This window comes from Ictidomys tridecemlineatus, chromosome 15 (assembly GCF_052094955.1).
Source record: "Ictidomys tridecemlineatus isolate mIctTri1 chromosome 15, mIctTri1.hap1, whole genome shotgun sequence".
In the NCBI taxonomy this organism is placed as follows: Eukaryota; Metazoa; Chordata; class Mammalia; order Rodentia; family Sciuridae; genus Ictidomys; species Ictidomys tridecemlineatus.
Window position 1 is genome coordinate 571663 of NC_135491.1, and position 15472 is coordinate 587134.

At 45.1% G+C, this 15472-nt stretch overlaps 1 protein-coding gene across 1 annotated transcript; it reads right to left on the reverse strand.

The window, feature by feature from the left end:
- Positions 1-359: 359 nt before the first annotated feature.
- On the reverse strand, positions 360-13096 carry C15H19orf18 (chromosome 15 C19orf18 homolog). Its single transcript, XM_078033281.1, has 4 exons — positions 12979-13096; positions 12784-12885; positions 8260-8362; positions 360-519 (listed from the first exon to the last, which is right to left on the reverse strand). The coding sequence occupies exons 1-4, from the start codon at positions 13094-13096 to the stop codon at positions 360-362; spliced, it is 483 nt and encodes a 160-aa protein (XP_077889407.1).
- Between the last annotated feature and the right edge of the window lie 2376 nt (positions 13097-15472).

Below are 15472 nucleotides of genomic sequence, written 5' to 3' on the forward strand. Positions count from 1 at the left end.
CTGTTCTGTGATCCTGGACCTACCTCCACAGCAGACTGAGGCAAGAGAAATAACTGCATAACTGTGTCCTAAACGTGAGAACAGTCATAGAAACAATTATATTTAAGGGAAAGCTTTGTTCTGCAAAGTTTACTTCCTGGACTCTGTCCCAGGGTCCTTGGGATCACCATGCATCAGGAAACAAGCAGCCACACAGCCATCAGCCTTCCAGGATAGAGGAGAATGGCTGCTTCTGTGGGTACGGACACAGGTGTCCATCTTTCCTACCAGGGAATCCACTATCTCCCACTTATCTTTGCTTTTAAAAACTAAACCATTAAAAAATTGCTGGCCGAGCTTTCTTGTGACCTTGTACCCACTTAGACTAGCCCGTCACTACCTGAACGGATGAACTTCCCCAGCTCCTTCTCGTTCTCTGGAAGCAGGTTGGTGGACTCATCCTCAGAAACTTCCTCATATGGTATCTCAATGTTTTCATAAAGCATGGCAAGCTGCTGCTTCTCCTCAGCCTTTACCAGCCTACTGGAGAGGAACACATGAGTTCAGGTGCGGTTTTCATGATGGATCATTGTCTTACTCGTGCACCATCTTAACAGCAAAGGAGGTGGCTAGTGGGGATGGAGGAGGAAGCCGACGATTAAATAAGACTGATCATGAGAAGACCTCAGATTTCTGGAATGACTGGCCAAATTCTGGAGGAAGGAGTGAGTCTGATAATCTGAAATTGTGGATCAAAGCCAAGACTAGGAATGAATGAGGCACTCACATTGGGTACAAAATTTAAGGGGTTGGTAAAAACAAACAGAAAACCTACCATCAAGATAAATCATAATTCAATGTAATACATTACGAAATAAAAACTAAAGCCAAAAATGTATCAGAAACACAATAACAACATTTTGAATAAAGACGGGTGGGGATTAAAAGTCTTCCTTTTGCTGACGCTCCATAACATGGCTCAGCCCAGCACTGTCACTGGTTCTGTATTGAAAATGTTGATATTTTGGTCACTATGGATTTTTTTGGCATTAATCTAAATTTTAAAGGTACTGCCTTAAAATAGTACTTATCCTGCTTACTGAGTTTTTGATACTCCCTTAAACTGAGGCTACTGAAGGGAAGTCACCCTTCCTGTGGTCCAGTCCTGGAGTGGATCCGGGAGCTGCTGTCCCTGTTCACTGTGGACCATGACCCAGGGTCCTGATTTTTCCTGACATTATTGCCCTCCCAGTTCTGTGTGACTCGGGTCATGAAAGTTATTTTAAGGGGACCATGATGAGAAAGGTTGTGGGAGCATCTAGAGCTTGCTATGGATGGCAAGGACTGGACTGGTAAACTTTACCAAAGTTGATCATGATATCCGGTAGAATTAGGCCTTCACCTCAAGCACGGAGTCTAAGAGGTACCAAAACACCCAGGCACAAAGATAGATACTAACACAACATTTTCAAAAATTGAAATGAATGACCCCCGAAAAACATAAGCCAAATATTAAAATCTTAAATGAAGATAGGATCCCAATGCTGATTTTAAGTGATTTTTCATTTCCAAACACTAAAATAAATGAGATTGTATTCAAAAATTGAAAGTCACAACATAAATTGAAATATTTTATCTAAAGCAAAACTAGAATTTGTTAGAATTTTACCTTCCTGGTTTAAATGAAAGTAAACTTGCCAGTAGTATTTTCGAAAGCTACTTCTGTGAAAGAGAAACCAGTAGAGAGAGACCAGTACATAAAAGCATGCTTTTGGGGCCACGTGTTTTTCTTCTGCCCCAGACTCTAGGCAACTTGTGAGGCACATAAGAGGTGGCACAGATGATGATGGTCACAGGGTTAACTGTAGGTCAGTGCTTTATCCAGCACTGAACTTCAGCAATGTTTTAGTGACCTAAGTTAGAAGCTTGAGATTTGTTAACGTATTTCCCATAGTAATTAATCACATTTCAGTTACACCCATTAAGTCAACCCAGATTATCACCTCAGATAACCCAGAACCAAACAGCAGGCTCCATGCTGGTTAGTGGAACACCTCCCATTTTACTTTCCATCTCATTTTACCTTCAGTTGACCTAGTCCAAAGTGGTCTTTGAGTGGCTTTCTTAAAAACATTCCATGTGTGGCAATATGTTCCTTGTTCTCACACCTAATCCTCAAAGAGCAAATACATTTGTACTTCTGGGGCTGTTTCTGATGGGTGGGTGGAACTCCTGGGAGTAGGAAGCACAGTGTAGACTCTGGGCCAATAGCACAATGTCACTTTACAACTAATTTTTTTAATCTTTTATTTGTTCTACTTAGTTATATATGACAGCAGAATGCATTTCAATTCATTGTACACAAGTGGAGTGCAACATTTCCATTCTCTGGTTATATACAGTATAAAGATGCACCATTGGTGCAATTACACATGTACCTAGGGTGATGATATCCATCTCATTCCACCATCTTTCCTATCTTCATAACCCCTCTACACCCTCTCCTTTGCCCAATCCAAAGTTTCTCCATTCTTCCTATGCTACCCTCATCATAGATCAACATCCACTAATCCAAGAAAACATTTGCCCTTTAGTTTTTTGGGATTGGCTAACTAAGCTTAGCATAATATTCTCCAACTCCATCCATTTACCTGCAAATGCCATAATTTTATTCTATTTTAATACTGAGTAATATTACATTGTGTATATATATCAGTGTCTGTCTATTGACTATTGATAGATATTTAGGTTGGTTCCACATTTTAGCTATTGTGAATTCAGCTGCTATAAACATTGGTGTGGCTATGTCACTATAGTATGCTGATTTTAAGTCCTTTGGGTATAGACTGAGGAATGGGATAACTAGATCAAATGGTGGTTTCATTCCAAGTTTTCTGGGAATCTCCTCACTGCTCTCTAAAATGGTTGCACCAATTTGCAGTCCCACCAGCATTCTATGAGTACCTTTTCCCCCCACATCCTCTCCAACACTTATTATTGCTGGTATTCTTGATAACTGCCATTCTGACTGGGGTGAGATGAAATCTTAGTTTTAATTTGCATTTCTCTAATTACTAAAGATGTTGAACACTTTTTCATACATTTGTTGATCACTTGTACATCTTCTTCTGACAAGTGTCTGTTCAGTTCCTTAGCCCATTTATTGATTGGGTTGTTTCTTTTTTTTTTTTTTTTTTTTGGTATTGTTTGTGTTCTTTATATATCCCAGAGATTAGTGCTCTATCTGATGTACGTGTGGTAAGAATTTGCTCCCATACTGTAGGCTCTCTCTACACCTCAATGATTGTCTCCTCTGCTGAGAAGTAGCATTTTAGTTTGAATCCCTCCCATTTACTGATTCATGCTTTTATTTCTTGCACTTTAGGACTCTTGTTAAGGAAGTTGGGAACTAATCCAACACGATAAAGATTTGAGCCTATTTTTTCTTCTATTAGGTGCAGAGTCTCTGGTGTAATTTCTAGATCCTTGGTCCACTTTGAGTTCACTTTTATGCATGGGGAGAGACAGAAGTTTAATTTCATTTTGCTACATATGGATTTCCAGTTTTTCCAGCACCATTTGTTGAAGAGGCTACCCTTTCTCCAATGTATGTTTTTGGTGCCTTTGTCTAATATGAGATTACTGTTTTCATGTGGGTTTGTCTCTGTCTCTTTTACTCTGTACCATTGTTATACATGTCTATTTTAGTGCCAATGCCATGCTATTTTTGTTACTATTGCTCTATAATATAGTTTAAGGTCTGGTATAGTGATGCTTCCTGATTTACTTTTCTTGCTAAGGATTGCTTTAGCTATTCTGGGTCTCTTATTTTTCCAGATGAATTTCATGATTGCTTTTTCAAGTTCTATGAAGAATTTCACTGGGATTTTAATAGAAATTCCATTAAATCTGTATAACAGTTTTGGTATTATGGCCATTTTGAATATTCTGTCTATCCAAGAGCACAGGAGATCTTTCCATCTTCTAAGTTCTTCTTCAATTTCCTTCTTTAGTATTCTGTAGTTTTTATTGTGTAGGTATTTTACCTCCTTTGTTAGATTGATTTCCAAGTGTTTTGTATTTTCTGTGGCTATTTTGAATGAGGTGATTTTCCTAATTTCTCTTTCAGTGGATTCATCACTTATGTATAGAAATGCCTTTTATTTATGGATATTTTTATACCCTGCTACTTTGCTGAATTTATTCATTAGTTCTAGAAGTTTTCTGATGGAATTTTTTTTGGGGATCAATTCCATGTCATTGGCAAAGAGTTATAGTTTGAGTTCTTCTTTTCCTATGTGTATCCCTTTAATTTCTTTTGTCTGATTGCTCTGGCTACAATTTCAAGGACTATGTTGAACAGAAGTGATGAAAGACAATATCCCTGTCTTGTTCCAGTTTTTAGAAGGCTCTCAATTTTTCTCCATTTAAAATGATGTTGGTGACACTAGGATTGCTGTAGGTATACACATGGATGTATAACCAATGTGATCCTGCAATTTGTACACGTGGAAAAATGACAATTCATACCCTATTTGAATCAAATGTATGATATGTCATGATCATTGTATTGTCTTGAGCAACTAATAAAAAAATAAAATAAAATGATGTTGGCCTTCGGCTTAGCATAGATAGCTTTTACAATGTTGAAGTATGATCCTACTATTCCTAGTTTTTCTAGTGTTTTGAACATGAAGAGGTGCAGTATTTTGTTGAATGCTCTTTTAGCATTTATTAAGATAATTGTGATTCTGGTCTTTAAGTCTATTGATGTGATGGATTATGTTTATTGATTTCCATATGTTGAACCAACCTTGCATCCCTGGGATGAACCCCACTTGATTTTGGTGCACAATCTTTCTAATATGTTGTTGTTTGCCTCTGGCCAGAGTTTATTGAGAATTTTTGCATCTATGTTCATCAGGGATATTCGTCTAAAGTTTTCTTTCCTTGATGTGTCTTTGTCTGGTTTTGGTATCAAAGTGATGCTAGCCTCATAGAATGAATTTGGAATTTCTTTTCTATTTCATGGAATAATTTGAGTATTGTTATTAGTTCTTCTTGGAAGATCTTATAGAACTTGTCTGAGAATCCATGTGGTCCTGGGCTTTCTTGGTTGGTAGGCTTTTGATGGCATCTTCTATTTCCTTGCTTGAAATTAATGTTTAAATGCCTATGTCCTCCTGATTCAGTTTGGGTAGATCATATGTTTATAGAAATTTGTGTCATTGAGATTTTCTCTCTCATTGGAGTATAAATTTTCAAAATAATTTCTAATTATCTCTGTATTTCAATAGTGTCATCATGATATTTTCTCTTTCATCACAAATTTTAGTAATTTGAGTTTTCTCTCTCCTTTTAGAATGGCTAAGGATTTATCAATTTTACTTATTTTTTCAAAGAACCAGCTTTTCATTTTTTTCAATTAAAAAAATGTTTTTTTGTTTCATTTTCATTGATTTCAGCTCTGATTTTAATTATTTCCTGTCTTCTATTTCTTATGGTGTTGATTTCTTCTTTTAATAAGACTTTGAGATGTAATTAAATTTGTTGACTTTTTTGATGAATAAGCTCAATGCAGTGAAGTTTCCTCTTAGCACTGCCTTTGTAGTGTCCCAGAGATTTTGATATGTTGTATCAGTATTCACATTTACCTCTAGGAATTTTTTTATCTCCTCTCTGATATCTTCTGCTACCTATTGCTTATTTAATATATTTAGTCTCCAAGTGTTGGAGGCTAAATATATTAAATAATTTTTATTTTATCATTAATTTCTAGTTTCATTCCACTATGATTTGCTAGAATACAGGGTAGTATTTTTTTTATTTGCTGAGAGTTGCTTTGTGGCATAATATATGGTCTATATTAGAGAAGAAACCATGTGCTATTCAGAAGAAGGTATATTCACTTGATGGTGGATGAAATACTCTATATATGTCTGTTAAGTCTAAATCATTGTGTTATTGGGTTCTATAGTTTCTTTGATTTGTTTTTGTTTGGGATATCTATCCAGTGGTGAGAGAGGTGTGTTAAAGTCACCCAATATTACTGTGTTGGGATCTATTTGCTTCTTGAAATTGAGAAGGGTTTGACATATGTAGATGCTCCATTGTTTGGGGCATAGATTTTTATGATTGTTATGTCTTATTGGTGTATGGTTCCCTTAAGCAGCATCCCTTTTACTAACTTTGGTTTGAAGTCCACTTTATCTGATATTAGTATGGAAACCCCTGTTTATATGCCCCATGTGAGTGATATGTTTTTTCCCATCCTTTCACCTTCAGTCTGTGGATGTCTTTTCCTATGATATGAGCCTCTTGAAGGCAGCATATTGTTTGATTTTTTTATCCAATCTACCAGTCTATGTCTTTTGATAGGTTGGGCCATTAACATGCAGGGTTACTATTGAGACATGGTTTGTATTCCTAGTCATTTTGGTGTATTTTCGGTTTTTAACTTGAGTTGGTTTCTCCTTTGATTGTATGTTACTTTAGTGTAGTTCCTCCCTTTGCTGATTTTCATGGTTGTTTTTCATTTCCTCATGGATTATTTGCCAAAAATATTCTGTAGTGCCAGCTTTCTCATTGTAAATTCTTTTAATTTTTGTTTATGGTGGGAAATTTTTATTTTATCATCAAATCTGAAGCTTAATTTTGCTGGGTATAAGATTCTTGGTTGGCATCCATTTTCTTACAGAGCTTGGAATATGTTGTTCCAGGATCTCTTAGCTTTGATGGTCTGGGATGAGAAATCTGCTGCAATCCAAATTGGTTTCCCCCTATATGTAATCTAATCATTTTCTCTTGCAGCTTTTACAATTCTCTCCTTATTCTGTATGTTAGGCATTTTTATCATAGTATGCCTTGGTGTGGATCATTGAAATTTTGTACATCTGGTGTCCTGTAAGCCTCTTGTGTTTGATTGAAATCAATTCATTCTTCATGTTTAGAAAATGTTCTGCTATCGTTTCATTGAAGAGACTGTACATTCATTTGGTTTGTATTTGTGCCTTCCTGTATACCCTGGTGATTCTTGGTCTTTTCATGTTGTCTCATAATTCTTGGAGGTTCTGTTCATGGCTTCTCACTATCTTCACTGTATGGTCAACTTTATTTTCTAGATTATATATTTTGTCTTCATTGCCTGAGATTCTATCTTCCAAGTGATCTAGTCTGTTGTCGATGCTTTCTGTTGAATTTTTTGTTTGGTTTATTGTTTCCTTCATTTCAAGGATTTCTGCTTGGGTTTTCTTTTCAGAGTATCTCTTTTCTTCCCAATCTTGCCACCTGTAATTCCTTTCTTATCTCTTTGTAGGAGCAATCAATCATTTTCTCTCTTAGTGCATTTTTTGCTTTGCAGACCATTTTAATTTTGTACATTCTGAACTCCTTCTCTGACATTTCATGTACTGTGTTGTCAATGGAATCTATTATTGTGTGGGCACTTTCTTCCCTTGTTTTTTCATATTGTCTGAATGTCTTCGTCTCTAGCAATGTTCAAGGGTCACTCTGCTCCTACCATGCTGCAGGCAGGCCAGGGTCATGGTCATCTGCTGCTCCTCCTCCTGGGCAGCAGATGGGCTGGGATCATGGTTGACAACTAATTTTTTACCTCTGTTTTATTTATTTACTTTTATATGGTGCTGAGAATCAAACTCAGTGCCTCACACATGCTAGGCAAGTGCTCTTGTCACAATCCCAGCCCCCACTTTATAACTAATTTTTAAAATACCATGTCACCTGAAAGAGCCCGATTCCAAGCTTTACTTATGTTGAGAGGGTATAATATCTTCCCCAAAAGCTACTGTTTCCCTGGACAGCATCAGCAAATTTGCAGACAAAAAGAGAGCACATTTATCTCCTCCCTCTGTGCTGGGTGATTCCAAAGTATCAAACTCACTCTAGAACACCACACTCAGAGGGCACTGGCCTGATGTTTTCAAATCCCTCCCATGGCCAGCCCACCACAGGAAATGTGTCTTTCTTCACAAATGTGCAAGTATCTTTCCAAAAGTTTCAAAAATGGGCCTTTACTTTAATAGCTGCAATCTTTTCCCAAGTTTTCTGTTATACTAAGCTGTATTGTTTCTTTTCTTTTCCTTTTGAGTTACATCATGACCCAACCTAAACATGATTGGTATTTTGAAAACATGGGTCTGGAAATGTACAATGACTATAATAACTTAGCAGCAGCAGGAGGATCATCACCCTTTGACACTAAATGATACACTCATGAAGTTGTCACCTAAGGATAGTGGGTGTTCTTCCACATGCACTTACTGTATCATATAGGAGACCATGATCCCACATACCAGAGCAATGCTGAAGGCTACACACGCGATTAGAATCACTTGAACAAGAGCAGGTCGGTGCGGAATCATTGCTGACATAGAAAGAATACAAGTGCTCAAAAATCTCATTTTAGCTGAATTTCTCAACTAACATGTGTTAATCACACTGCTATTACAAAGAGAATAGAAGACAAAAAATACCTTTAAGAATATATTCTTAATTTCTTAAATATACTAAGGCTATATTGCACAGGCTGTATAAACAAATATAATTTTAGTTCCCAACAATCTCTGATGCCTTTTTTATTTTTTAAATATTTTTTTTATTTTTTAGTTGTAGTTGGACACAATACCTTTATTTATTTATTTTTATGTGGTGCTGAGGATCGAACCCAGGGCCTCGCACATGCTAGGCAAGCGCTCTACTGCTGAGCCACAATCCCAATCCTGCCTTTTTTAAAAATCTACCTCCAATCCTCAAAGTCATCTCTTGCTCAGTAGTTATACTGGTTTCTATAATGACATCTGTCATCTGGGGATATACTGATCCCTAGAACAGTAGCTGTCATCTGGGTACATCCTGATCCCCACAGAGACCCTGTCATCTGAGTATATACTGATCCCCATGGAGACACCTGTCATCTGGGGACATTCTGGTCCCTAGAGCAACACCTGTCATTGATGGGTACTTTTCACCTGTCATTGTGTAGCTGCATGGAGAATGGCTTAGTTCTAAGAATCAGACTAGACTTCCTCAGCTCATCTGGTACTGTAATGAAAGGGGATTACTGGGCAATTTGGGGTAGGATTCTACGAACCTCTGTTCCAAGAGTCCGATTTCAGGGTTATGGTCTGTGCTATAAAGCCATGGCTGGTCTTTGTGAACTCAGATGTTTTGCTCTTCTTTACATTATCTGAAATTTAAAACAATTACTAGGGAATTATTGTTTGTACAAGTTGAACAGAAAAAAACAGGTACATTACTCAGCTACTTATAAAACCTGCCAGTTGTCTATATCCAGTCCCATGCTTGGCCTCTTTCACCTTGTGTCTCAGCAGTGATATAGAATGGAGAAGTTTCTTTTTCCTCCAAAGTTGGTGATTATTATATAGGATGGACCGGGAAGAGAAAGCACAAAGTAAATTTCTAATAATTCAAAGATCCAAATAGTAGATGATCAAAATTCTAAACATGAATTTCAGCTCCAGCAGGAGGCTATACGTGGAGTTCCATGAATTGAGACTTGGCTTTGTCTAGTGTTCATTTGCTCAATCCCAGCTCTGAATTCATCCCAGATCTGGTCAAGGCCAATCTGCTTCAGTCTGTGAGGATCCTGACTCCTGTTTGATGCATGGTAAGCAATGTTCTGAAGTCATCCAGGGCAGCTATCCTTATTCAAGACACAGCTAGCTCTCTGTTAGTTGAAAATATACAGTATCATTCCATATTCAATCACAGCAGCTCAGAAAAGATGTCCTTTCAGTGTGAAGAATGCAATCTCACTGCAGGCAACCTACCAGGTAGATATGGCAGCTGCTTAAGTTGTCTAAGCTTCAACTTTCTACATTACAAATCACTTTCCTCAAATGGCTCTTGTAACAACTTCTAAGAGGTAGTGTTTCCAGTGTTGCTGTTCATGTTAAAAAGTTGTGACATTCCCATGGGATCCATATTCTCTGAGGGCCTAAAGAAACCTGTAAGCACAGCCCCTTCCCAGGCACCAGCCGTCCAGCACCAGGACGGAGACTTTTCTGACAGCCGAAAAGTGCCCTGAGGTGGAAATGCAGCTTGATGCTACACAAACCACCTGGCCCGCCGGGCTCTGGGAGTCCAGGTAACCACCGTAGATGGTGAGCCATGGGTGCCCAGGGTTCTCTGCAGCTCTGACAGCTTCCTGAATGTCTGCATGTGTTCACAGCGAAATGTTGCAGAGGGAAGAGCAGCAGTTTCATGGTCAGGTGCCATGAGACTGAAAGTGGCCAATGGGAGGCCATTAGAGACAATGGAAGAGGCAGGATTGCTTGTGTGAGAACCAAGCCCAAGTGAGCAGGCTCAAGGAGAGGAGGAGTCAGAGGAGCTTTGCTACAGATGGGGAAGGAGGGCGGGTGCATCCTGGAGGAAGCCATGGGGTCAGAGGGCAGGATCATGAGATCGGAGTGAATGCATCGTGTACTGCATCCTGTGCAGCCTGCTGTTCCAAAGCACCATAAACCTGTTGGCTTCTAGACAGCAGGGCTGTGCTTCCCCAGCTCTGGACTGGGCACTGGGGGCCCCTGGCTGCCCTAACAGAGGCCAGATCCTTCTCTGGACTTCTAAGGCACTAGTCCCATCCATGAGAGCACTGTCCTGGGAACTGTCCCCACAGGGCTCCGGCCATAACCCAGGGCGGTGTGGTTTCAACACACTTCTCGTCACAAGGGAGGTAGCAGCACTCCACAGGATCAGCAGCTAAGGGGCCCCGTGACGGGGAGGCTGAGGAGGAGGGTTGTATGTGCAAGGCCTTGTCTCAAAATTTAAAAAAAAACATGACTGGGGATGAAGCTCACCAGTGGAGTGTCCCTGGCTCAATCCCCAGGACCAACAAAACTAAACACCACAGTGTCCGGTCCCAGGAGAAGCTGTCAAGACACAGCTAGCTTTTCCAGGGCCTGATTAGACCACAATCCCTGCCCTCTGGTCAGAGCCACCGCCCCTGAAGCCCAGGAGCAGCAAGCATTGCCACAGGCCAGCCCTGGTGCGAGCTCATGAAACATGTGGGGTCCCATTGCCTGGGGGGGGCACTAGGTGCCTGGGCGCGTGCTGGGAACCTGTGAGTGAAAGGCGCACCCCTGAGCTCTGGGAAGACCCTGCGTGTTCAGGACCACAGCTACATCGACTGGTTCTCCTTCTCTGCACTTCCCCATGCTTTGATGCTTGGGGGCCAGAGGTGCCCCTTCTAGAGAGAAGGGGCAAAGGATAGGTAGCCGTCCCCTCTCTAGGAGGAGAGAGACGGGTAGATAGCAGTCCCCCAACACTCCTGGGAAGGGAGGATCCCACCCGAGCCATTACGCCCTGGGCTACTCTTTCCTGCCTTCTGGGGTGCGTTTAAGGCAGAGGGGATGGCAAGGAGCACACAAAGGAAGAGAAGGGCAGACTTCAAGAGGCAGAAGGAGCAGCAGGGCCCAGTGGCCACCCTCAGTGTGCTCCAGGGGACAAATCTGCAGGAAGAGATGCTGCTGGAAAGGCCACTCAGCTGTGTGTATGAGGTCACACCTCGGTGTCACTCAAAGGGAGCTGGAGCTGACCCCAGCGCTGGTGTCCTCCTCTGTGGAGTGGGACCCTCTCCACTCACCCTCTGAGGGACGCTGCACTAGAGTCTGCTCAGAGGTGGTCTGCCCTGGGGTGAGGGCCTGGGGCCCACCCAGCTCAGCCCCGCTGTGAATGGACCTCTACCCTCCCAGGCCCCTCAGCTCACCTGTAGTCCTCCCGGAGACAGTGAGCTGGTGGGTGGGCTCAGCAGGTCTCTCTGTTTGGGCTTTGAAGAGGATCAAAGGCAAAGTTAGGCTCCAGGTCAACTAGGGAGAGTGGGGACATGACTTGGCATTAGACAGGGAGCCTGGCGGTCTCCACCTCTCCAGACGTAAAGGCTGCTGGTCAGGGGCCAACACCAGGAGACACTGTGAGGTGCTGGGCAAAAGCAGGGTGTGCTGGTGGCACCCAGTCTCAGGGACCGTAGTCAGGCCTGGGTGCAGCTCTGTGGTAGAGCCCTTGCGCAGCATGCACAGCCCTGGGTTCTGTCCCTGGCACTTTAAAGAGGAAAAACAACCAGAAAACCCTGTGTTTGGATGCTGTCCACCTTTGCAGTCACATGAGCTCGGACATCTAGGCCCCAGAGCTTGTGTCACAGATGGGGCCAGAGCCGGTGGGCGAGCACAGAGCCCCTCCTGAGACACACACCACACAGAATACATGCCGCACACCAGGACATGGTGCGACAGCCTCTCCCAGGTCCAGACCGAGACTCAGCGTTGCTGCCTGGCCTCACAGACAGGCAGGGTGGGCTCTGCTGTTTTAAGACAAACAGCTTCCCGTTCTCAAGTTAAAAAGCAAAGCATAAGCTGGGAACGGTGGCCCAGGCCTATAACCCCAGCAATTCTGAGGTGAGGTGGGAAGACTGCAAGTTCCAGACCACCCTCAGCAACTTAGTGAGACCCTGCCTCAAATAAAAATAAAAATGGCTGGGTACGTAGCTCAGTGTTAGAGTGCCCCTGGGTTCAATCCCCATTTAGGGGAGGGGACGGTGACACAGAAAGACAAGTGGCAGTGAAGGACCGAGCTGTGATGGAAGTCAGACCTTCCCTGTGGTCTGGGGGAGTGGGCCCACCGGAGGCAGCACAGTCCCTCAGGCGAGAGCAGGCTGGCAGGGAGGGGAGGGCTCGGCCTGGCTTCCCAGGGCGCCTGTCGCGGGCCTTGCACAGCTCTGTGGGAGCAGCACCCGGCACACCCGCCCCACAGTGAGCAGGGCAGGCGCACCTGGAGCAGGGGAGAGGGTCGCGGGAGTTCCAGAAGGAATGATGCTGTAGCCCTTCGCCAGCATCTCTGAGAGGTTGCTGAGCCGCTGGGACTCCTCACTGCCTGGGGAGAGGGCCTGTGGCCGTGAAAGGCGGGCACCAGCCACCCCACCCCGGCCTCCCCTGAACCTCCCCTGAACCTCCCCTGGACAGCTACCTGTCAGGTCGGTGGTGCTTCCATTGTCAGGGACCCCATCTGCCTGAGGCAAGCACAAGAGAGGCAGGCAGCCCAGCGAGAGCCGCAGCAGAAGCACCAGAGATCCCCAGGCGTCCATCACTGCAACAGCCAGCCGGCCAGAGGGACGAAAGGAAGCCTTCCAGGCCCGCAGGGCCTCGCCAGCGGGGTCTGAGGAGGGAGCTCTGCTCCCCCCAGAATGCCCAGTGATGGCACAGAGCCACCAGTGTGAGGTCAGCGCGAGTCACGGCAGCGAGATTCCTTCACAGAACCCACCAGCCCCCGCGAGGCAGGGGATCGGGACCTGGCCTCCTGAGGGCAGGGAGCGGGAGGTGGAGAGGCATGGCCACCAGCAAGGTGCCCTATGGCCCAACACTGGGTAGTGCCTGGTCCACATGGCTTTATCCCTCTATGCCTAGAAAATAGGAGGAAGAAACAGATCCCACCTGCCAGAGTCACCACGGGGACAGAGTACAGCCAGCCACACACACTGGGAAGAACCAAAGGCCCAAGGACAGGGACGTCCACAGTAAAGTACCTCCATGCCTGTCCAGCCTCAGGCACCAGGGTCCTCCCGGCTGCCTCCAAGAGTTCCTCTAAGGAAGACCAAGAGAACCTCTCAGAACATGGAAGTGGGTGGAAAACCAGATGACCTAGGAGACCACCAGGCTGGGCGCGGGGTGCCCACCTGTAGTCCCAGCGACTTGGGAGGCTGAGGCCAGAGAGCCTCACAACTTAGCAAGATCTTGCCTCAAAATAAAATAAAAATAAAAAGGGCTGGGATATGGCTCACTGGTAGGGCAGCACTGGGTTTCATCACCATGACCAAAAATCCAAAAACAAAGACAAAAACAACAAGCCGGGCCCTGAACAGGCTTGTGCTCCAGAGGCGTCCGCTCCCCAGCAGCCACAAGGTGACCACAGGGCTCAGAGCCCGGGGAGGAGCTGCCTCCATCCACCACCTCGGGGAGCCCAGCCACAGCACCTTCCCAGCATGCGCGTGGTGAGGCAAGCACTCCCCACAGTGACCTCGGGACACCAGCCAGGGCTGCTGTGTCCAGAGACACCCCCCGTGCTCCCAACATCTGCCCTGAGTCCCTCTTGCTGCCCCTCACAGTCTGCCAACCCAGGCTGCCCCTACGCTGTCCCCACAGGCCCAGTCATTCCTCATAGGTGCTGCTGTCTCCATGGACTTGGCCTTTTAGTGCCCATGGGCCCCTGCTGCCCCCCCCCCCCGAGGCACCACCTCTTGAAGTTGTTTGGGGATGGTCACCAGCCTCACTCACTGTCCCTGTGGCTGAGAGCGCCTGGCTGTGCCCGACATGGTCAGCCTTGGCTTTACAGTTCATCGCCCATCCCATGGGCTGAATGCCATGGTGGCCATGGGTGCTGACACCGTGAGCCTGTGTCTCTCCCTCCATCTCTCACTTCAAAACTGAGAGTCGGGAATCATCTCCAGGAGGCAGAACACTGGCCCGACTGGGAGGCGAAGAGTTCCGCTGCATCCATCAGCTCATTTCAGAGTGGACAGAGGAGAGCCACCTGGGCAGTGGCTTCCAACCGTCTTCTGGTCTGCACGGCCAGGCACACATCCCCACGCGAGCAGGTCCGGTAGCCGGCTCCTGTTTCTGTGGCACACAAAGCAACATCCCTGCTTGGGGTCTCAATTCCCAGCTGACACTGAGGTGTTTGCTGAGACTGGGGTCATGGGAAGCGGCGGGGCCCTGCTGGCAGAGTTCAGTGCCTGGCTCTCAGGACGGAGGTCCCACTTTCCTGCTCTCTGCCAGGTGAGAACTGCTCTCAGCATTTGCATCTGTCCTGTTTCCAGCCAGGAGAGCATCAATTCCCAGGTGGTGCTTCCTTCCTCAAGGTCAGCAGGAAAATCCCTCCCAGACTTTGAAGTTGTACCTCAGCGAGAACCTGCCCTGTTCAAGAACTCAATTGATTAGGCCAGTCCCACTCAAATGGTCTCCCTTTTCATTAATTCACAGACAACTTCTTGGGACGTTAATCACATCACAAGGCACAGTCACAGACACAAAATGCCTCCCAGCCCCAGGCCCCCCACAGGCGAGAGGCCTGCCTGCACACCAGGGGCAGAATTCTTGAAGACCATTTTAGAAGTCACCACCACAGTATCCAAAGCCTTGGAGAACCCACACTGAAGGACCCGCTGCTTTGGCACCTGGGTGAGTCCAGGGTGTGGTCAGCTTCCAATGGCTAGGGAGTGTTGGAAACCGACAGGCCTGTGGGCCCGGCGGGGCTGATGAGGAAACTGCCCAGAGGCTGCTCCCGGCACTCCCATGTCCACCGCAACAAGCGTCTCCTTCCTGACAAGCAGCTGCTTTGTGGCTGGGCTGTGGGGTCACTGGTTCCTCCCCTCTGCCTCCTGGGAGTGGACCTCAATTCCAGGGCATGCTGGGCCTCCAGGGGAGGTTGAAGGGCTGGACACCACCGGGCCCCTCAGCCTAGCTAC

What these genes read in the sequence shown, in the direction of transcription:
- C15H19orf18 (XM_078033281.1), bottom strand. Translation starts at nt 13,096, where the DNA reads ATGGACGCCTGGGGATCTCTGGTGCTTCTGCTGCGGCTCTCGCTGGGC. An exon ending in GACCCTCTCCCCTGCTCCAG is followed by an intron (nt 8,363 to 12,783) that starts GTGCGCCTGCCC and finishes TTTCTATGTCAG; the next exon opens with CAATGATTCCGCACCGACCT. An exon ending in ATGGTCTCCTATATGATACA is followed by an intron (nt 520 to 8,259) that starts GTAAGTGCATGT and finishes CCTCTCCAGTAG; the next exon opens with GCTGGTAAAGGCTGAGGAGA.